At 33.2% G+C, this 21231-nt stretch overlaps 11 protein-coding genes and 1 further gene across 11 annotated transcripts, besides 3 other annotated features; 4 read left to right on the top strand and 8 right to left on the bottom strand.

The window, feature by feature from the left end:
- Positions 1-253: 253 nt before the first annotated feature.
- PRS3 (ribose phosphate diphosphokinase subunit PRS3) lies at positions 254-1216 on the top strand (the record flags this gene model as incomplete). The annotated part of the gene is made up of 1 exon (XM_001642691.1): positions 254-1216. One exon carries the CDS (start codon positions 254-256, stop codon positions 1214-1216), a length of 963 nt encoding a protein of 320 aa, XP_001642741.1.
- A 234-nt stretch (positions 1217-1450) lies between these two features.
- On the bottom strand, positions 1451-2261 carry Kpol_380p2 (haloacid dehalogenase superfamily protein; the record flags this gene model as incomplete). The annotated part of the gene is made up of 2 exons (XM_001642692.1): positions 1451-2144; positions 2245-2261. 2 exons carry the CDS (start codon positions 2259-2261, stop codon positions 1451-1453), a joined length of 711 nt encoding a protein of 236 aa, XP_001642742.1.
- Positions 2262-3199: 938 nt separating this feature from the next.
- On the bottom strand, positions 3200-3562 carry RPS20 (40S ribosomal protein uS10; the record flags this gene model as incomplete). Its single annotated transcript, XM_001642693.1, has 1 exon — positions 3200-3562. The coding sequence occupies one exon, from the start codon at positions 3560-3562 to the stop codon at positions 3200-3202; it is 363 nt and encodes a 120-aa protein (XP_001642743.1).
- Positions 3563-4933: 1371 nt separating this feature from the next.
- Positions 4934-5203: a sequence feature (similar to hypothetical protein; correction of possible frameshift sequencing error~similar to Saccharomyces cerevisiae DUR3 (YHL016C)).
- Positions 4934-7156, top strand: Kpol_380p4 (the record flags this gene model as incomplete).
- Positions 5207-5296: a sequence feature (similar to hypothetical protein; correction of possible frameshift sequencing error~similar to Saccharomyces cerevisiae DUR3 (YHL016C)).
- Positions 5300-7156: a sequence feature (similar to hypothetical protein; correction of possible frameshift sequencing error~similar to Saccharomyces cerevisiae DUR3 (YHL016C)).
- Positions 7157-7359: 203 nt separating this feature from the next.
- BNA6 (nicotinate-nucleotide diphosphorylase (carboxylating)) lies at positions 7360-8247 on the bottom strand (the record flags this gene model as incomplete). Its single annotated transcript, XM_001642694.1, has 1 exon — positions 7360-8247. The coding sequence occupies one exon, from the start codon at positions 8245-8247 to the stop codon at positions 7360-7362; it is 888 nt and encodes a 295-aa protein (XP_001642744.1).
- Positions 8248-8593: 346 nt separating this feature from the next.
- On the bottom strand, positions 8594-11602 carry KAP114 (karyopherin KAP114; the record flags this gene model as incomplete). Its single annotated transcript, XM_001642695.1, has 1 exon — positions 8594-11602. The coding sequence occupies one exon, from the start codon at positions 11600-11602 to the stop codon at positions 8594-8596; it is 3009 nt and encodes a 1002-aa protein (XP_001642745.1).
- A 330-nt stretch (positions 11603-11932) lies between these two features.
- Positions 11933-13090, bottom strand: TAD1 (tRNA-specific adenosine deaminase; the record flags this gene model as incomplete). The annotated part of the gene is made up of 1 exon (XM_001642696.1): positions 11933-13090. One exon carries the CDS (start codon positions 13088-13090, stop codon positions 11933-11935), a length of 1158 nt encoding a protein of 385 aa, XP_001642746.1.
- Positions 13091-14033: 943 nt separating this feature from the next.
- On the top strand, positions 14034-15173 carry RAI1 (decapping nuclease; the record flags this gene model as incomplete). The annotated part of the gene is made up of 1 exon (XM_001642697.1): positions 14034-15173. One exon carries the CDS (start codon positions 14034-14036, stop codon positions 15171-15173), a length of 1140 nt encoding a protein of 379 aa, XP_001642747.1.
- A 115-nt stretch (positions 15174-15288) lies between these two features.
- Positions 15289-15870, bottom strand: BRR6 (Brr6p; the record flags this gene model as incomplete). The annotated part of the gene is made up of 1 exon (XM_001642698.1): positions 15289-15870. One exon carries the CDS (start codon positions 15868-15870, stop codon positions 15289-15291), a length of 582 nt encoding a protein of 193 aa, XP_001642748.1.
- A 1696-nt stretch (positions 15871-17566) lies between these two features.
- KGD4 (alpha-ketoglutarate dehydrogenase subunit KGD4) lies at positions 17567-17947 on the top strand (the record flags this gene model as incomplete). The annotated part of the gene is made up of 1 exon (XM_001642699.1): positions 17567-17947. The coding sequence occupies one exon, from the start codon at positions 17567-17569 to the stop codon at positions 17945-17947; it is 381 nt and encodes a 126-aa protein (XP_001642749.1).
- A 207-nt stretch (positions 17948-18154) lies between these two features.
- PDE1 (3',5'-cyclic-nucleotide phosphodiesterase PDE1) lies at positions 18155-19285 on the bottom strand (the record flags this gene model as incomplete). Its single annotated transcript, XM_001642700.1, has 1 exon — positions 18155-19285. The coding sequence occupies one exon, from the start codon at positions 19283-19285 to the stop codon at positions 18155-18157; it is 1131 nt and encodes a 376-aa protein (XP_001642750.1).
- Positions 19286-19991: 706 nt separating this feature from the next.
- PRE4 (proteasome core particle subunit beta 7) lies at positions 19992-20789 on the bottom strand (the record flags this gene model as incomplete). The annotated part of the gene is made up of 1 exon (XM_001642701.1): positions 19992-20789. One exon carries the CDS (start codon positions 20787-20789, stop codon positions 19992-19994), a length of 798 nt encoding a protein of 265 aa, XP_001642751.1.
- Between the last annotated feature and the right edge of the window lie 442 nt (positions 20790-21231).

Genomic DNA, 21231 nt, shown 5'->3' on the forward strand with positions numbered 1-21231 from the left:
TAAAATAGCAAGTTTAAGATAGGTAATAGAAGATTTTGATCTTATCTAATTGTTTTGGAAGTCGGTTTTAGATCAGTATAAATAGAATATACTGCACTTTCCCTGTTTTGGATTACTGGATAGTGTTGAGATTCGTTTATCCAATATAAACTACACGATCATCTGCTATTGTTCTACCGCTTGCTAAAGTGAGAATTATTAAATTTGGTTTGGTTATCATAAAAGCTTTATTTATTACAGAGATACAGACAAGATGGCTAACAATTCTATTAAACTATTAGCTCCAGATGTTCACAGAGGGTTGGCTGAATTAGTTTCCAAGAGATTGGGTATTAAATTAACTGATAGCAAATTGAAAAGAGATCCAACTGGTGAGGTTACATTCAGTATTGGTGAATCTGTTAGAGATCAAGATATCTTTATCATCACTCAAATTGGTGCTGGTGATGTAAACGACAGAGTTTTGGAGCTTTTGATCATGATTAACGCTTCAAAAACTGCTTCTGCAAGAAGAATAACTGCAGTTATTCCAAACTTCCCTTACGCTAGACAAGATAGAAAGGATAAGTCTCGTGCTCCTATCACTGCAAAATTGATGGCTGATATGTTGACTACAGCTGGTTGTGATCATGTCATTACTATGGAGTTACATGCCTCCCAAATTCAAGGTTTTTTTGATGTGCCTGTAGACAATTTATATGCCGAACCAAGTGTAGTTAGATACATTAAAGAAAATGTCAACTTTAATGAATCTATAATAATCTCCCCAGATGCTGGTGGTGCTAAGCGTGCTGCCACTTTAGCAGATCGTTTAGATTTGAATTTTGCATTAATCCACAAGGAAAGAGCTCGTGCCAATGAAGTTTCCCGTATGGTTCTTGTTGGTGATGTTACTGATAAGATCTGTATTATCGTTGATGACATGGCTGACACATGTGGTACTTTAGCTAAAGCTGCTGAAGTATTACTAGAAAACAGAGCGCAATCTGTCATTGCTATAGTTACACATGGTATTCTATCTGGTAATGCTATCAATAATATCAATAACTCTAAATTGGATAGAGTTGTTTGTACAAATACCGTTCCATTTGAAGAAAAGATGAAATTGTGTCCAAAATTAGATGTGATAGATATTAGTGGTGTATTAGCAGAAAGTATTCGTCGTTTGCATAATGGTGAAAGTATATCGTACTTATTCAAACATTACCCACTATAACACCATAACACCAATATGAAATTTTCAACAATAAATATGAACGCTAATTAAGAAACACTATTGTCATATGAGCTTCATCTAATCATAATATAAATATCAAGTAATAATAGTTATAGTTATTATAAGTATTATGCAGATAAATAATCTTTATTTACATTAGTACTTAAATTCATTATATGTAAACTAAATCATCCGTTGATATACATATTTAAATAATCATGTATAAAAAGGCCATCATAAACAATATTTTGCATGTTCAAGAAGTTCCAAAGATTTTAACATTTCACCTTGACCGGCTAATATAGCATCAATATCATCGATGAATGCAATAGCATCTGGGTGTGGCACCCAAACAACCTGAGCACCGAATGCTTTACCAGAATTAACACCAATAATACCATCTTCAAACACTAGACATTCATCTGCAGTAATCTTGGAATCAAATTTTTCATTTAACTCCCTTAAACCAGTTTGCCAAATATCTGGAGATGGCTTTCCTCTACCAGGGGGAATTCTAGGATCATCTCCAGTGATGATAGCATCAAATAATGAGAAACCATCTCTTAGATGACTAGTTTTACCTTCATATTTCATCTTATTTGAGGATGTACACAGCGCTATTGGAATATTCTTAGACTTTAAATATTGGATTAATTCCAATGCTCCAGGGAGAAATGAACATGTTGGCCAAAAATCTCCCTGTATCTTTGCATTCAAATTAGCATATTCATCAGCAGTCATAGGTAATCCATAGTGATCCACTACCCTTTGAGAAGCTTCTGGTCCTGGTAAACCTTGTAACTGTAATTTTAAATCCCATGTCATTGGATCTTTATCATAATCCTTTAGGATAATATTAGTAGTTTCTGTGTAGATATCCTCAGTATTAATCAAAAGACCATCCATGTCAAACAAACATGCTTTAATTCTATTTTAAATCGTATCAGTTAGTAATCAAGCATCCATTTTTTTTTAATTAAGCCCATGAGGTAAGGTACAAATAATGGAATCGTTGCAACCAAACATACTCTTTTGAACCTGTCATATTGCTGATTTGATTGTATTATCTGTTGATATGATATCTGGTCTATCCACCTGGATTATAAATCAGTTTTAATTACTGTTATCTTAAGATCTCATCTCGAATTCGTTTCTTTTATCTAATTTCGCTTTTTACATTTTTCAATATTGCATTGAATGTATTATTGAAATAAAAAGCTGATAATGATAATGAACAAGGAAATTTTCAAAATATGCTCCCCTTCTAAATACTAAATACCAAATCCAATAGTCATTAACTTTTGGCTTCTCATCTTTAATCTAGATATTTTACCCTTAATAACCAATTGATCAATTTTTCTTGCATTGTTATAAGAAGATGATGAATTAATCACGAAATTTTAGATGTTGTGAGAAATGTTATGGGAAATGATAATGATCCTCTCATATTTTTTAGTAATAAACCCAATACCACAGACAAGAGACAACCTACCATATTTGCATCATAAGGATTATAAATATGTTATGGAGTTTGACAATTCATGCCACCTGATTTACGGTCAGCTGACTACCCGGTTCATGACAAGATTGGGCAGGATTAGTACAACGAATTACTGTGAAGAAAAGGACTTTTTGAGAACTCTTGTTCCAATATATCTTACAAATTGTATAGGTTATATAATTATGTAACTTCTTTATTTAACGTTTTGAAACCTTAATGTTGTCTGACGAGGGATTGTTAATTAAATGTTATTAAACGTTTTACCACTGATAGTAAGACAGAGGTATATTAAAAAACTGTGATACCTAGAGTGGGTCAAAACAACGACTTCTTAAACTATTCAGATGACACTAATTGCATAATCCTAATGTGGTTTGCAACTTACAAATGGAAGAAAAGGACGTCGGAATTAAATGAGATGAGATGAATAAATAAATGTGAGCTAATTAAAAGACATAGAATGTAAATTAATTTGAAAACATTTAAGCGGAGTTGGAAACAACAACTTCGACATCCACACCTGGTTCAATAGTGATTTGAGTGATCTTTCTAACGATTTGAACTGGAGCTTGCAAGTCAATGTATCTCTTGTGGATTCTCATTTCGTAAGTTTCCCAAGTCTTGGAACCTTCACCATTTGGAGTCTTTCTGGTGGAGATCTTCAAAACCTTAGTTGGTAATCTAACTGGACCCTTCTTGACCAATCTGTGTTGTTCAGCATTGATGATAATGTTGTTAGCAACATTTTCTAATTGCTTAACCTTGGTGGAGGTCAAAGTAATTCTGATCTTGATGATTTGTGGTTGTTCTTGTTCTTCAACCTTTTCCTTTTGTAAGTCAGACATGATTAATATACCTTTTTATGTTCTTGGTTTCTTTTAGATGATATTGACAATCAACAATAATAAGACAATACTCTTATATAAGTACATATCGTGTCAACATCATCACGAATTACCACATCTCCTCTAACTTTCATCATTTGAAAGAAAAGTTGACTACACTATACTATACTAAATTGTCTATGGTCCAGACTGCTGACCTTAGTGATTGTAGTAGTTTCACACCAGTTGAGAAGTGTTTCGTAGCAGCTAGCGGTTCATCGATTTTGAAAAGTTTCAAAAAATGTTTTGCGTCGCGTCGATTCCACTTTTTTTTTCATCCGACAAAAATTACTCTTAAGCCCAGTGGTCCTGCACGAATATTTCCCCGTATGCAAACATAATTCATCAGTTCTACTGATAAACAATACAACAACATAGGAAAAAAACTTATCATGTGACTTCCCATGTTTTTGTTTCTAAATATCAGGATGTACAGATGGTGTATATTATAATGTACGGGTGTAGTTATCTGGACAGTCACTTTAACATTTATCTTATTATCTTTCTATTTTATGCAATACAAATTTCCTAATTAGTTAAAAACGCAAATTTGGCAATTATTTCTTATCTTATCGTATCGTATCGTATCGTATCTTATCCTCCTCTTTAATCTTTAATTCTTCTTAGCACAATACAAAGACAACCTTCTGATCTATTACTGTTGTAGTTGTTATCTAAAAGCAGGTATCAATTGCTGTTATGGCTACCAAGAAGTTAATCTTAATTATGCACAATTGCAACCTTCTATGATTCATATATCAACAAGGACTAAAATTTCAAATACATTTCGATACATATTATTCTTGTACGGCATTTTCTTAGTTGAATGATGCAGAATTATGGGAAGTTGCTTGAGACATCGCAACCATGGTTTAAAAATACGTCCTGATGATGCTAATCAGGATATTTTATCAATGTATCAATGTATCAATTAGTCAATTAATTAATATCTTTGAATGAAGATAAGGAATCTTATCCGACACTATATCATAACGACACTGTCGAATTTATTTGACATTAAACTAGTATTACCGAATCTTATTTGCACACCTGTTAATGTTGTTTTATTCATTTGGAGGTCAGATAAGAGATGTGAATTGATATTTTATGAAACTACTCTGATGGGCAACACATCTAACTTTTCTTGAATATAAATAGATATGACACCGATTGTCTTTAATAGTGGGAATTTCATATTCTTTAGTTTTGAGTTTCGATTCCTTCTTGAACTTAATTTATAGAAAATCCAATATATAATAATAATAATAATAATAATAATAATAATAATAATATTAACAACTACAACAATAGTAACAATAACATCAGTCAATTATGGGCGAGTTCAAACCTCCACTACCCCAAGGTACAGGATACGCTATCATTCTTGGTTTAGGCGCCGTATTTGCCTTTGGGATGGTGTTAACCACTTATATGCTAAGACGTTACCAAAAGGAACTGATTACTGCAGAAGAATTCACCACTGCAGGTAGAACAGTTAAAACTGGTCTAGTGGCCGCAGCTGTCGTCTCTAGTTGGATATGGGCTTCAACATTACTGACATCTTCAGCAAAACAACTAGATGGTATGCTAGGTGGTTATTCCTAAGCTGCAGGTGCATGTTTCCAAATCGTAGCCTTTGCAATAATTGCAATAAAAACAAAACAGCGTGCTCCTAATGCTCATACTTATTTAGAGATCATGAAAGTAAGATATGGAACAATTGGACACTGTTGTTATATATTTTATGCTTTAGCTACAAATATTCTGGTCACCGCTATGTTACTGACGTCAGGCGCAGAAGTGTTCAGTCAACTCTGTGGGATGAACGTTTATTCTGCAGTTTTCTTATTACCTGTTGGTGTCATTATATATACCTTGTTTGGTGGTATTAAAGCCACCTTTTTAACAGACTTCATTCATACATGTGTCATTATTGGGATAGTTTTATATTTCGCATTTGAAGTTTTTGCTCATAGTGACATTCTAGGTTCCCCAGGTAGGGTTTATGATTTAGTTCGTGCAGCTGCAAAGAGACATCCAGTGGCACATAATGCTCAAGGTGAATATATGACAATGCAGTCTCGTTCAGCTGGTATATTCTTAGTTATTAATTTAGTTGGCAATTTTGGTACTGTCTTTTTGGACAATGGCTATTGGAATAAAGCTATTTCAGCTTCTCCTGCTGCTGCTTTGCCAGGTTATGTTATGGGTGGTCTATCATGGTTTGCAATCCCATGTTTATTATCCGTAACTATGGGGTTTGCATGTTTGGCTGTAGAGACGTTGCCAACGTTCCCAACGTATCCTGATGTTTTGACCTCACAACAGATCAGTGAAGGGTTAGTTCTTCCTGCGGCTGCAGTTACCGTCATGGGTAAAGGTGGTGCAGTTGCAACACTTTTAATGATTTTTATGGCTGTCACGTCAGCAATGTCAGCCGAATTAATTGCTGTCTCTTCAGTATTCACTTATGACATCTTCAGAACGTATATTAAACCAAATGCATCAGGTGAAACTTTAATATACTCTTCACATATTGCTTGCATCGTATTTGGTTTTTCTATGAGTGGCTTTTCGGCTGGCCTCTCATATGCTGGTATCAGTATCGGATATTTATATGAAATGATGGGTATTATAATATCCAGTGCAGTTTTACCTGTCGTTCTCACTTTATTTTGGAAAGATCAAAACTTAATTGCAGCAGTTGTTTCTCCAATACTTGGTACCGGTCTGGCTATTATGTCATGGCTTGTTTGTACCAAGTCGTTGTTCAGTGAACTTACAATATCGTCAACATTCGAAGATTACCCAATGTTAGCAGGTAATGTCGTGGCTCTACTGTCACCAGCAATTTTTATCCCAATTTTGACTTTTATATTTAAACCACAGAATTTTAATTGGGATTTATTACAGCTTATTTCCAGAGTAGATTCAACAAAAGAAATAGAGGCAATCGAACATTTAAATGGGCTCGAAGTGGATGTTGAAGGTCAGGTAATTTACAGTGACTCTGAATCCAAAGATGAAGATACAACATATTTGAAAAAACAGGAATCCACTGTCGTCAATGAACAAAACGAAATTAAAAATATACTAAGTATATCAAAAGATATTCCTATAGATGTCATCAATGATGAGTTAGCGCTGGAAGAACAGGAATTGGCAAGGGGAATGAAGATTGCTTATGTTCTTTGTATTTTTTTTGCATTGGCATTTCTGGTGATCTGGCCACTTCCAATGTATGGAACTGGTTATATCTTTAGTAAAAAATTCTTTACTGGCTGGGTTGTAGTAATGATAATATGGCAGTTTATTAGTTGCTTCTGTGTCTGTTTCTACCCAGTATGGGAAGGTAGACATGGAATATTTTCCACTTTACGTGGTGTATATTGGGATATTACTGGACAATCAAATAGGTTAAAGATCTGGCAAGAAGAGAATGCAGATAAGTTACATGTTGTTCAGAGCCAAATTAGTTTCAGAATTCACTCAAATTATAAGGTCTTGGAGGATCAAGAATTTCATAAACAGGACAATATTTCCCTTAGTCAATAACCAGAGTTTATTGACGTATATACTTCTGATATACAAACCTAGTTAATAAATACATCGAATTATATACTATATACCAGAAAAATATGCAAATAATTACAAGGGTTCTCTTTAAAGGTAATGATTCAACTTGAAAATATATTACCGAAAGGATCTTTTTTTAGATCAACTTGATATAACTGGCATAAAAAATATCAGTAAACTTTCTAGTGATCGATTTTTAATGAAAAATCAATAGCTTTTGTACCTTGATGAATAGAACTTGTACTATAAATATCTATGTCATTAGACAAATAACTATCGATATTTTGTAATGTCAATCCACCGCTACATTCTAACAAGAAGTTCTTTTCACCTTTCCATCTCGTCTTTAAACTTCTGGCACATATTTTAAGTTCTTCATTAGTAAAGTTATCCAACATAATGACGTCTGCACCTGATGATATTGCTTCGTCTGCCTCTTCTTCAGATTGGCATTCTACTTCAATCTTAACAGCAAAACCACAGACACTTCTGGCACTACCGACTGCCTTACTAATCGAGCCAGTGGACCAGATATGATTATCCTTCAACATAACCATCGAGGAAAGATCATATCTGTGAGTATCACATCCACCAACTAGCATTGAATATTTTTCCAATCTTCTCAAACCTGGTGTCGTCTTTCTTGTCCCGGCAATGGTCCCTGTATAACCAGATTCTCTAGCTTTTTCAATGATGGTTCTAGAGGCAGTAGCAATACCAGAACTTCTACTCAAAATATTTAAAGATAACCTTTCTGCCTGTAAAATATTTCTTGCTGGACCATGTATCTTTGCAATTGGGATCTTTCCGGTCTCTGTCTCAGAAGGTTTCAACATTACCCCTTCCTTATAAAGCCATTCAACTTGTAACCCACATTGATCATATACTTCTTGAGCAAAAGGAATCCCACATAATACACCATCTGCTTTGCATAACAAAGTAGCCCCCTTAGCATCAGTCCCAACTACAAAACCTCCAAAATCAAAAGATGGTATATCTTCTTGTATCCAATTGGTCACATCTGTCTTCCAGGAACCATTAATCGGTAACAAATTCTGGAAATCGCTCATAACTACAAATATACCCAAATAAACTAAAACACGACGTTACTGGGTTAAAAACCATTCAAAGCAATCAATATTCAATAAATTCATAAAGTGTTCTTTATATATGCCTCTCTTTAAATTAAACTTGAATTGAATCATATTTATTAACTTGACTCTGCTACTGACACTTTAAAAATGGAACTGAAGAAATGCCGTACAATATAATCACTTTTAAATAAGATTACGTCATAATTGTAATAGATGGTGGACTTACAAGGCTTTTAGAGTATATAATTTAATTTCTATATCGATGTATTTAAAATTTTTATCAGATTAAGTTGTCTGGTAAAATCTTTTTTTTCATCATCTTTCAAGTGTTATATATTTCTTGGAATGAATTTATGTCCTTGGATGCAGCTTCTTTGAAAAATTCGATCAACAACTCTTTGGTGGTTTGAGTAACTTCTTCAATACCGGTGATTTCTTGAGATTCTGGACCACCTACATATTCTTCCTCATCATCGTCATCGATATATTCTTGTAATTTTTCGTAATCTAAAACATCATCGACATCTTCCCAGTCATCATCATCATCGTCACCATGAGCTGCCCCCATCTGTTGTGGAATTCCAAGTTCCTGCTTTAATTTACTGTCTACAAGATCAGATGGATCCTGTTCTTTAGTTTGGAATCCCAGTTCAGCAACAAACAACTTCACAATCTTCTGGTATACTGAAACTCGGGTGTATTTGTCTGGCATAGATTTCGCCATCGATCTGGTTATAATAAGATCACCGGTATATGGAATTATGTCGCCGTTTACTTCAATAGATGACACACGACTATCTTTCAAAAAGTAAATTTTACTTAATGCAAGAATATTTTCTTTAATTTTTTTCTCACCTCTAATGATTTCAAAAGATTCTAACCATTTGGTAAGAACCAGTGGGAGGGAGCTTTGAGGTGGTGTGCCAATTTCTAAATTGTAAAGGAAATCTATCGTTCTAGCAGGATCTGTGCAAACCAACAAACAGAATACTGAAACAAGATTTTGAGATGTGGAAATATTTTTTGCGTTAATGAATTTATCTGTAGTAGCACGTAATATTCCAGGAATTAATTCTTGTACTTGCTCCGAAAACTTAGTAAATATTGTAACCACCAAAGATCCAACATTCATTGCTGCTGTATCAGAAATATCCATAGAAAGTAATCGACTTAAAACATTTATAATTTCCTCTAAGTAAGGGAAAATAACATCAGTCTGAGAATTGAATAGCAAAAAACTAAATGCTTCTGTAGCTAATTGTAATGTTTCATCTTCTTGCGACACCATTAAAATATGTCTTAATGGAGAAAATAATTGTTCACAAATATATGTGGGTAAAGAAATGTCATCAGGTCTATTTCGCATCAAAATATTAATAAATTCTAATGCCAACGACAGTAATGGCGAATACGAGTATCCTGTTTGATTACATTCATTTATCACATTGATTAAAAATGGTAACAGTTTATGAGCATATTTATTGTACAGGTTAATATCCATCGATTCTATTAGTTTTTCCAAACATTCTTGGGCTTCAACGATTAACTGAATATTTGATGGATCTTTGACTGAAATTGTTAGTAAGAAATCAAATTCAACTTCTAAAATGGTCTCGTCAAGGTGTTGAGGTGAGTTACAATCGATGACATTATTCAAAACTTCTACTAAAACACCGTTTGTATCTTCTTCACTGTCATTAGACAAATTTTGGATGAGCTTCAAAACTTTCTCTTGTTCAACTCGACAAGCTACGTCCCCTAAAACAGAATTTAATTCAGCAAAAGATGTATAATATGTGAATGCAATTAAGCCAGAAGATTGTACTAATTCATCTGAACTACTTAATGCAATATCCAAACTAATTGAAAGAAGTTGTTTGGTATACTCTTTAACATCTGGTAAAGTTTCCATAAATTTTTCTAACAATTTTGGGATAGTTAAGATCGATCTCATTAAAACAAATGATTGAGTAGGTGGGTTGCTAATAATATTTCCAATAGCGGTTACTAATATTTGGGTATTACACTGAAGTGATTCATTAATCTCAGTCTCACTTGTTGCAATGCATTGTAGTAAATATAATACCGATTCCTGAGTTCTCCAGTCAGAATTAGAATTTATGATTTCGTTGAATTCATTCAAGATCAAGGAGTAAAATCCAGAATAAACTCCTTCATTAACATTAGAGATGAAGTCTGCAATCTGGTCTCTTATAGTAAAAGAAGCAAATAATCCTGTCTCTTTTGAGATGAAACTATTGAAATCAGCTGTCCAAGATTCTTCAGTATTTCTATCGATGCAACTCAGCGTTACAAAAGATTTTGAGATAGTGCCTATATCCTCTGGGGAAAACTTGAAGTCTGAAATTGCAGTCAAGAATTCTATAATATGTATCACAAATTCATTGATATGTATCATTTCGGTATCAGAATTTTCTGAACTTAGAACATTATTATAACATTTAGCAGCAATATTTAGATCATTGATGACTAATCTTCTAAAAATTTCAATATTCTCTTTTGAAAATAGCTTTCTAGGAAATTCAGATTTAATCATAGCTAGATCTTCATAAATCTTAGACCTCAATTCAAATTCACTCGACATCTCTGTTACATTTTGCTTTTGTAATAATCCACTCCAAATAGTTAATATTTGAGATATGCATTCAGTAACCAACTGCTTTCTCTTATGTACAGATTGAGGGTCTAGTACAGACATTTGCAAAAGACAGGAATGAAACAACTTTGATGAGGCAATTTTTGCAGCAATTCCTGTATTATTATCAGTTAAAACTGAAAATATAATTCTAATCGTCTCTGAACCAATACCTTCTTCAAAGAACATTTCTTCAGACATCACATCGTCATAAATTTCATTAAGCAAAGAAATTGCAGATAAAGAATGTCTCTCCATAATTGCACCATAAACTTCGTTCAACAAAGTTGGCCATTGATCGGGAAAATCAACAGCAGATATTTGAACTACACAATAAGCAGAAGCATTCTTGATTTTAGTATCTTGAGAATCATCCAAACAAATTTTCAAAAGTGAATCTCTGAAGTTATTCTTAATCTCTTCATTTAGCGTAGAATTTAACCTATAAGATTCAAACCCTGGACTCCAATACATTGTAATCAATTTCCTCAAAGTCAGAAGTGCAAACAACCTTGATGACAACTCTTCAAAACCATTTGATCCTACTTGAATCATAGAATGAAACACGATGCAGGCATCCTCATCACAAGCTGCTAAAAGTTCAGATTCCGCCTTTTCTCTGACAGAATTGTCAGGAGACTGAGCAAGGTTGATCAACTGGTGAATATCTTGCATTATTAAAGCTTACAGACTTTCTTAATCCAATCAACGTATTCAATTCATCACCAATTCAAGTCCTTTTCTTATGCATCTAAATATTTTACTGGTTTTAACTTTTACAGTGATTTGAATATTGAAATATTTACGCGATGCCAAATTCATCGCATTATTTAAAAACCACGACACATCTCAGAACAGATAAGACCTAATTGAAATAATGATATTGTATAATCTCTTGCTGTCTATGATGATTTAATTAAAGTACCTATAAACGTAATTAAACAAGTCATGCTGGTTTTAGACTAATTTGTTTCAAAATCGTAAAGTTCCTTCCTGTTTACTAAGTTAAAAACAGTCATCTTGAAAAGTACTGATCCAACCATCTGGAGAAAGTTTAGATTTGATGATATCCTTTAAATCTTCTCTTAAGGTTTGGGATTTTTTATATTCAATATAAGATTTTGCCAATTGTTCTTCCTTGAGGGTTTTGAATAATTGCCATTGTGAGTATTTGCTTATATCAGATTGACAGTTCTTCTTTAGCGGCTTATTCTTTTTAGTATATGAACCGTTTCTAACACCATTGACAATCGATTGTTCAATTTGATGCTCTCTTGGTAACAATATTTTGATGCTGCTAACCAATGCTGGTTCAGTTTTAATTTCAGTTTTATCGTCTATAAATTTCTCAACACAGGTTAGAAATGTTAATGGCATTATTGGGATTCCAATTCCCCTTAGACGTTCAGGAAATTCCTTATTTAGTTTAAGCAATAGTTCATCTTTTAACGTTGGAATTATTACATATGCTAGAAATATTGGGTTTTCAAATAAGTCCCAATTGAGACTGTTTAAAATTGATTTAGCTTGCTTCATACAGAGTTTATCAGAACATGACTTTGAAAGAGTTACATTTGAATCGTAACGACCTGGTTTTGTCCTGACAACATTCTTCTTGGAATAATTTAGCCTCCCTCTTATGACTGTTTTTATCTTAGGGTCGATAAACTGATATGCATCATTATCTTCAATTGTGAAATTTTGTTCATTATCCTCTAAATCTTCATTTAAGGTATCCATACTAGCGTCACCACAGGGAAGCTTTGATATATAAAGTGCTATTTTATAATTTTCATTCCAGTTATATTTACCATCTGCTTTTGCTGGTAATATGAATTTAGATTTATCTCCTTCACTGACCCTTTGGACACTTTGAAGAAGATATGTATTAAATGCCCTTAAACTTAAGATCTCTGAATGACAGTCGTGTAATATCTTTCCTGAACTCCTCTCTAATTCGTCATTTGGTGTAGCTTTTACACCTGTAGATATCGTAATTGGAATGATTTCATTTTCATCATTGGATATAGCAACAATTGCAGCTAGCACTGTCCATTCTTTAACATTGTTTGAACGAGTGGTTGGTTTCGATGATGATTTAAGCTTTGAATATTCTTCAAATATGATATTTGAAATCTTATCACCCAATGATTTCTCTTTCATTCCCTCAGTTTTCTTCAATTGATTGTATTAGCGTTGCTCATCGATTTTTGAAACTTTTTTTAATTTGATCTAGTTGATGATACAGGTAGATTAAGTATGGACCAAGTAGATGATGAGAGTAGTTGCTCTAAAGTGATTTTTAGAAATATAGTTCTTCCAAATATATATATATATATATATATATACTCCTATAGATGGTGATTGGTTAATTCATGGGCAATATTTTGATATGGAACATAGTTCCTTCAAATAGCAGATATGATAGAAATGATTCGGAAATAATCGTTAAAGTAAAGTATAAAGTAATTTAGTTGGATAATGATAATTAATAGTTAAAATAAATATCTTTATTTATTTGAGACAGAAAGAAGTTGTATGAGTACAGTTCCTTGAATGATGTAAAGTTGCGAACTCTTAGACAAGCAATACGATGAGCTAAACACAGTACTATAAAACATCTTATTTTTGCAAGATAAAATCCATATTTAGCTGTGAAAGATTTAATTGATCTGGAAATATGTTACTATATTCCTATATTGTATTTCAATTAGATATGTTTATACAATTACCATTGATTGGTGACATTGTCGTTGCTCTCTGTCACTAATAATTGTAACAAAAGATGTAAATGAACAATTTCAAAAGGATAAGAAACTTGGAAATGGATGTATATTAATTTAAGTAAAGTAATAAGTTATAATTGAAGGATATAAATAGATTTTATTATTGTAAGAGGCATTCATATCAGTCCAGGTACATGATCTTATAGACCATAGTCGGCTGATTTATCACGAATCACGAGCTGGAAGAACAATATTTGACGATTTTTCACTTCAATATTTAAGTTAAGACATCTCAACAAAGGTCAAGTTGACATTAAATTGAAAGTATTACTAGGAGCAACCTATCCAAACCAGCTCTGATATAGGCTAATTCTATTGCCATGGCTGTAACATCAAATTTATTTGTTAAACAAAAGGGTAACACTACCTCTTTAAAGCAGCCGAAGGAGATTTCATTCTATTCCAGGACCCCAGAGGATGAATTTAATGTTAAAGATGATTCAAGGTTAAGATATTATTACTTACCAGATGCAGAATTGGATATGAATCTAGATCTATGTGGTGGCATCAAGAAATTTAAAGATCATTATAAAAATTTTCAAGATCCTGGCACTTTGAAAGGTCTACTGAAGACAATTCAAGCCTATGAAGAGATAAAGCAAAAAAAGGTCAAAGTTGACATTATTACGTTCAGAGGTGTTATTAGGAAATTAATATCATCAGCATTTGATAGTCCAAAATTTAATCAAGTAAATTTAAGAATTGTACTTTTTGATGGACAGATCTTTATGAAAGAAGTTCCAAGAAAGGAAGAAGAACCTAAGGATGGTAAAATTGCACCACCGGTATATAGTGGATATAAATTTGAAAATTTAGTTACTGTATCTAAACCGATTCCATATACATCTAGAACAACAATAGAGAAGAGACCAAAGAAAATTGTCAGCAATGGTGATGAATATATATCTGTAGTACGGACAGGTGTCGGTAATTGTAAATTGATGCTAGGTGCTGAAGTTGATGCAATTTTTGATTTTAAAGAGGAAGATAAAGATAACTTGAAGCATTATGTGGAATTGAAAACTACCAATGCGGTTCTGACCCCTTCTGATGCAAGAAAATTTGAGCAAAAAATCTTTAAAACTTGGATTCAATGTTTCCTTGTAGGTATCCCAAGAATCATATATGGTTTTAGGGACAACAACTTCATTCTAAAAAGTGTAGAAGAGTTTTCCACTGATGAGGTCCCACTTCTATTGAAGAGTAACAGTCCTCAACTCGGAAACAGTTGCGTGGACGCCATTAAATGGTATGGTGTTTTTACGGAATGGCTGCTAAATCAAATTCCAAGAGATGATCCTTCGATTAAGAAAGCTTACAAATTAGTATACGAGAATAATCACCTAAGGTTGACAGAAATAACAGAAGAAGAGGGAGAATTCAATGAACTTATCAATGGCGAGACAGTATTGACAAATGAATTTAAAGAATGGAGAAATTCCTTAAAGGTTCCTAAGTAAAAAGTTTTAAAAAGAAATGTTTATTAGTGTATCCAATAGATAAAATATGTGTAACTTTATATACAAGTCCAGTTATTCAATGCATAATTCATATTTATATCCTTTTCTATAAAATTTAATCGTTATTTTGATAGTGGTAAACCCTGTATGAGCCAAACGTGACGTTGGTGACAACAACTGTCACTGTAACAGATAAAAGTATAAACAGAAATGTTCTAAAGCTAATGGATTCTACAAAGCTATTCAGTACCTCTGCCAAGGTTTTCGCCCATAATATGGTAGAAGTATTGATTGTATTAAGATCAATTGTTTCTTCATTGATGCAGGTTAGCCATTCATCACACAGTGATTCCAGAGCTGGGACCCGTAATTCAGGAGCACATTCATTATTTATGTAGTTGTCCTTGCATGTTTGTATTCTTAGTCTACGTCGTATCTTTTCTTGTTCAACCTTAAAGTCGACATCCAACTTTATAGTATAAAAAAACCATCCTACCATAAAAAATAAAGATAGAACAACCATACAATTAAAAAGTAATTGTAGATATTTTGCAAACACATCCGGATCACTAAGAAGAGTTTTATTAGTCACCTTATCCTCATTACCTTTTCTATCTGATGAAAGACTCTTAGCATCATCTGATCTGTTTCTAGTAGGCACAACTTCCCTGTTCCGCCGTATACCAACTTCCATCATAGGAAAACCTTGAACTAACAATAGTCAAGATTCTTAAAGCTTCTTGAGTACAGTTCACATAGACAATCAATGATTAAATTGAACCAAAGTGAGTGTATCTGATCCTATTTATAAGGAACTCTTCTAGTCTTCTTTATTACTTTTGGATATTAGATTGTTTGTGGGTATGGTTAACAGAGAGTGAGGGTAAATTTATATGTAGAGAAGCCTATATTAAATGTTGTTTAAAGGCAAGTGTCAAGATAGCTTTACATAATTGTTAGTTCAAAGGTAATACCTCCAGTGCTTTACTTTGAATTATATAATTGATTTTCTTATTTTAGATTCACTATATCATGGTTTTCAAGAAAGACCTGTAATATGTAGTAATAGGAATATAACTAAATAGTTGAACATCGCAGAAAAGCCAGAAAATTCTGTGGGACACTTCCAATCTACATTGCTTCTAAGAGTTATTAATTTAGTATTTTTATAGAATTATAGAAACAGTGAATTTGTCCTTTCAGCTTTTCTTCAAAAGTTGTAATATAAACTTGTAGCTATTTAGCTTCTGTTACTTTACTTAATACATGTATCAGCGCAGATGACCTACAACGACTTGAAAGCTGATTTTGGACAGTGACATATTAAAGAGGAATCAGAAGAGATTCAAGACAATACTAGCAATCTAAACCTACAAATCTTAAATATGCTACTCATTCTATGCACCACTTCTTATTCAAACCTTTCTAGTCAGTTCAATAATTCTACTCAAGAGATCTTGATATTATTGGTATTCCATTATTTGGATGCCAATTCGAATAAACATAGTGTCAAATAATTAAATTTAAATTCTGTCATCGGTTTCATAAAATCAATAGCTTAACATTATTTTCTTTGGTAATTTGGATAGTGACACATTTTAATTTGTGTTACAGGCCTAAATGTTAAAATCAATTATATTCACAATTGACTAGATACATATGATATCATTGCAACTTAATTTATTTTCAAGCAACTTTATGAGGATATACTTAACTGAGTCAGTTATTAAAACAATCAAGTAGATTCCTATAACTGTCAAATTCACTAGTGTATTGTTCCACTGGATGTAGCCTTACTTGAAGCATAAAACTCTCCCAACTGAGCCATTTGGAATGGTTTTTGAACATAATTCTAATTTAGTAAACTGAATATTACCCAATATCACAATATAGCAATGGTTTTGTCGAGTGTCATGATAATCGTTTCATATGGATAATGCTCTATAAGGTCTAGCATTGTTCATCTCAGATCACGTGCTCCTTCCTCTTGTTATCAAAATTTGACCAATGGAAAGCTTTCGAGAAATTTAATAAGATGACTACTAACTTCAAGATTAATCATCGAATGTTAATTTGACAGTTTGGAAGAGTTTGAATGATTAGAAGAATTAGAAAGGACTAAATTTAATTGAATCCTAGATATTCAATTATTGAAGTAAAACTATTCTGGTTTCCAATCTTTCCGCCGAAATTCTTTTCTTCAATTATATATTATATTAACCCTTAAATTAAAATTCGCCAAGTTGACGTTCTTTACAAAAATTACTAATATTACCTCTAGGATTGGTATAAAACTTGATCCTAAATCAATCAAGAACACAGCAAAGAAAACTGAAAATTTGGGTTCAATTAACAACAAGAGTGTAGATTCAACAACAAAAACAGATAATAACATGAGACAAACTACTATTAGGTTCGCCAAAGCGTACACACCAATGATTAAGTTTGTTGGTACCAAACATCCAATTTTACAACACGAAGCTGGTGTTGTCATGGCACATCCTTGTACAATGGATGGATTGATCCCTGGGTCTAAAGATTGTACAAGTGTTAGTGAATATTTGAGTAAGCTGAGACCGTTCGTGGTTGTTCCTTATAATAATCCTAATAAGGGAAACATCAAAGCAGGTGCAAAGTTTACCGGTACCAAATTCACAGATAGACCTCTAATGGCTGGTGAAGTTAGTGCTATTTCTGAGCTTCCAGCAAGATTTAGATTCAAACCGATGGATGAAGCTGAATTGGACTCAATCAACGGCGGTGGTGCAATTTAGACTAAATTTTGTAATGGAATTTATATATTCGTTCTTTTATCATATATAGGTATATGTATATTAACCTGACTCTAAAAATAAGAAAAACAATTTTTTAAGTGATCGAACTTTTTAGGAGATATATATTCAAATAAATATATAGAAATAATAATACAAACAATTAGTAGTTAGCTTCTAAACAGAAGATACTTACATCCGTGAATATTTTTACAAAAAATATGTATAGCCTTCGACAGCCATAGAAAAACGAACATTAGTTAGTCCGACTTTTGATGCATGGTGCTTTAATTCTTCTAGGATTTGTAACCTTGGATCAACTTCAGCATAAATTTTTTTAACATGAGTAATAATTATATTTAATTTCAAAGAATCGAAATCTTTGTAACGATCAGAATAATACGATTCCAATTTTTTAGCCATTTTAATCAACCTAATAGGTGATAGGTGTCCATAAAGTTTATCACTTTCAATCGATGAAGTATTTGAACACTCCACAAATATTCCTGAAAGTTTCTCAGGCGGCACATTATCAACCAAAAATCTAGCTATTTCACTTGGAACACAATCTCCACCGGGAGCAATACGATACTCCAAATCACCACAGACCACTAAACATTTACCAGAAACTGTGTCGCTTACAAGGTAAACCGTACTTAAAACACTTTCTTCAGTATCAGAATTAATCTTGTTTCCATGGTGCACTTTAAAGGGATATATCTGCCAATCTGGTATTGTGTTTGACCTATAACCTTGCCTTTCTGCAATACTCTTTAAGTTTATTGTATTCGTACCATCACGAACAAGGTTAGGCCAAATTATATCATTGAATATGTGTTTCTTTAATGCCTCCATTGTGAAATCCAAACCTAGAAAGACTTTATCATTTGAAATGTCCTCAGACGTACCGTAAGCCAATGGTGAATTAATAATTGCACCTGAAATATGGTCTAAATGAGCATGTGTAATATAATATTCTCCTATGCCATGGAACAAAGCACCTGCTTTTTGAATCGTATTAGATCTCCCAGCACTGCTTAAATCGTAAATACCCCTTGAGAAACCTGCCTCAATAGTCAAATCTTCATCAACATATAAATCTATAGACTCAAAATCATTTTCATAAAAACTTTCAACCCTCATCTCATCTCGTTTCAAACTTTCTTCTCCACCAACGTTGTTCAGCACACATTTGACAATCTGACCCAACCCAGCCCCACCATCAATACAAACAGCATTCAAATCTCTTGCTCTCGCAGGTCTAATCATAAAACTCTGGGTATTACCATCGACTGGACCTCCAGAAGCCCCAAGTATAGTAACTTCAAACATATCGGACATCCTCGACTTTTCCTTCTCTCACTCTTTCTCTTTCTCTCTCTATGTTCCAACTCCAGAAATCTAGCCCTATAATATCTTAAAAATGTATAACCACAACCACAACCACAACAACTAACACATACACTGCAACAACAGTATCTCACCTTATCTTATCCTATCCTATCCTGTCCTGTCCTGTCCTAACCATAAACCCCAAACTTCAACAACAACAACAACAACTTTTATGGTTCACCTCTTCTTATATAAAACCTCTTCTTTCTTGAATCTTCAACATTCTTTTCACTTTATATTATTTCTTTTTCGAGAGAAACCAAAAACCTTAAGAGGGTCCCCCGTACTTCGAACAAAAGAAACCGAACAATCATCAAGGTGATATACACTTGTTGATGTAATGAAACGATTAGAAAGGAGGGATTTGGGATAAGAAGTCCAGTTATTCGAGGGCTGGGTTGGATTCCAAGAGATGGTTGTGATTAATGATTGAGTTGTGGGTGTTGTTTTTGATTTTATTGGGTGGTGGTGGCTTCCTTTTTGATATTATGAATTTTCTTTGGTTGACTATCAGTATATATCATTATATATATGTATACGTTTATATTTTATTTTATTTTATTTTATTTTATTTTTACTTTACTTTACTTTACTTTACTTTATTTCTTGTATAATATGTGAGGGGAATTTCAGTTTTGATTAGTGCAGGGTTGAATTATACTTTCTGGGTTCCGTAACCTTTGATATCTTTGGCGAAACCCCAGACCATGTTTTCTACCTCTAGGTTTTTTTGGAAGGTCAACCCAGTAGTGTTGTCAATGATTGCCATTGAGAACTTTCTTGAGGAACGAGCGTCTCTGTAGTATAGTACTTTCATTGATTCGAGGATGGCTTTTTTAGCGGTTTCGAGATCCGTATTAGCGACATCTTCTTCTTTGTCGACTACTTTTCTCAACAATGGGTTGGCCATATGAGCACCAAATCCAGTAGCTAGTGTCTGTGAAGAGTACGTTACCCCTAATAGGTTGACATATCTCAAAAATGGTTTGTTATCCTCCATACCTGCAACAATAATCGCATTCCACAATGGATTCATCTTAGATCTACGTGAGTACATGACAGCAGCTAGATATTCAAAAACATAGCTTGGTTTCAAACTTTCGGCTCCATCACCAGTAGAATTATCGTAGTTGTTTTCAATCTGTAGTTCATCTAAAAGACGTTCAATATATTGCATATCTGAAATATCACCAGAAACACCAACGACTGTGTTTTCACCAATTGCGAATAATCTTTCAACATCGTTGAAACGCAATAATGAACCGTAAGCACCTAAATTGTCAGCTGCAATAATTACACCGTTGTTATACTTCATAGAGATCACAGATGTACCGGTAATTATAGGTTGTTGTGTGTTCATCTTTGGGAAACTTGGTGCACCGGCAATTGCTTCATTGTATTGACCATATGTCTCATCAGAGGGTCTACCCCATGCAAATGGATCGTGATTCATTTTGGCCTGTCTATATCTTCTTTCGTTGTCGTCTTCCTTAAACTTATCTTATAGGTATTAACTTATTCTGTTTCCTTTAATATTAAAGCTTTTTTATATTTCCAAAGGGTGGCAAAAAGCCTGTAAGGCACAATCACGTGATTAAATGAGGGTAATTAACAATAATGGATAATAGTAATATTCATCTACGTTCGAATCATCGGCCTTACCTACATACATACCTATCAGAATTGTATTAAGGTTTTGTTCATCAATCTACCATGGTTCGAGTTAAATAATTACATTTACAAAGTTAATAAATATATACATTTTCTATCGATATTACCTGTGAGACTATCATATGAAAATGAGCTTATTTCCATTAATCAAATGTCGAAATTGTAACCGTATCTTATACAATATACAGCTATATACATACATGTGTATCCTTTCAATGGAGGTG

Source organism: Vanderwaltozyma polyspora, genomic scaffold, assembly GCF_000150035.1.
Source record: "Vanderwaltozyma polyspora DSM 70294 KpolScaffold380 genomic scaffold, whole genome shotgun sequence".
In the NCBI taxonomy this organism is placed as follows: Eukaryota; Fungi; Ascomycota; class Saccharomycetes; order Saccharomycetales; family Saccharomycetaceae; genus Vanderwaltozyma; species Vanderwaltozyma polyspora.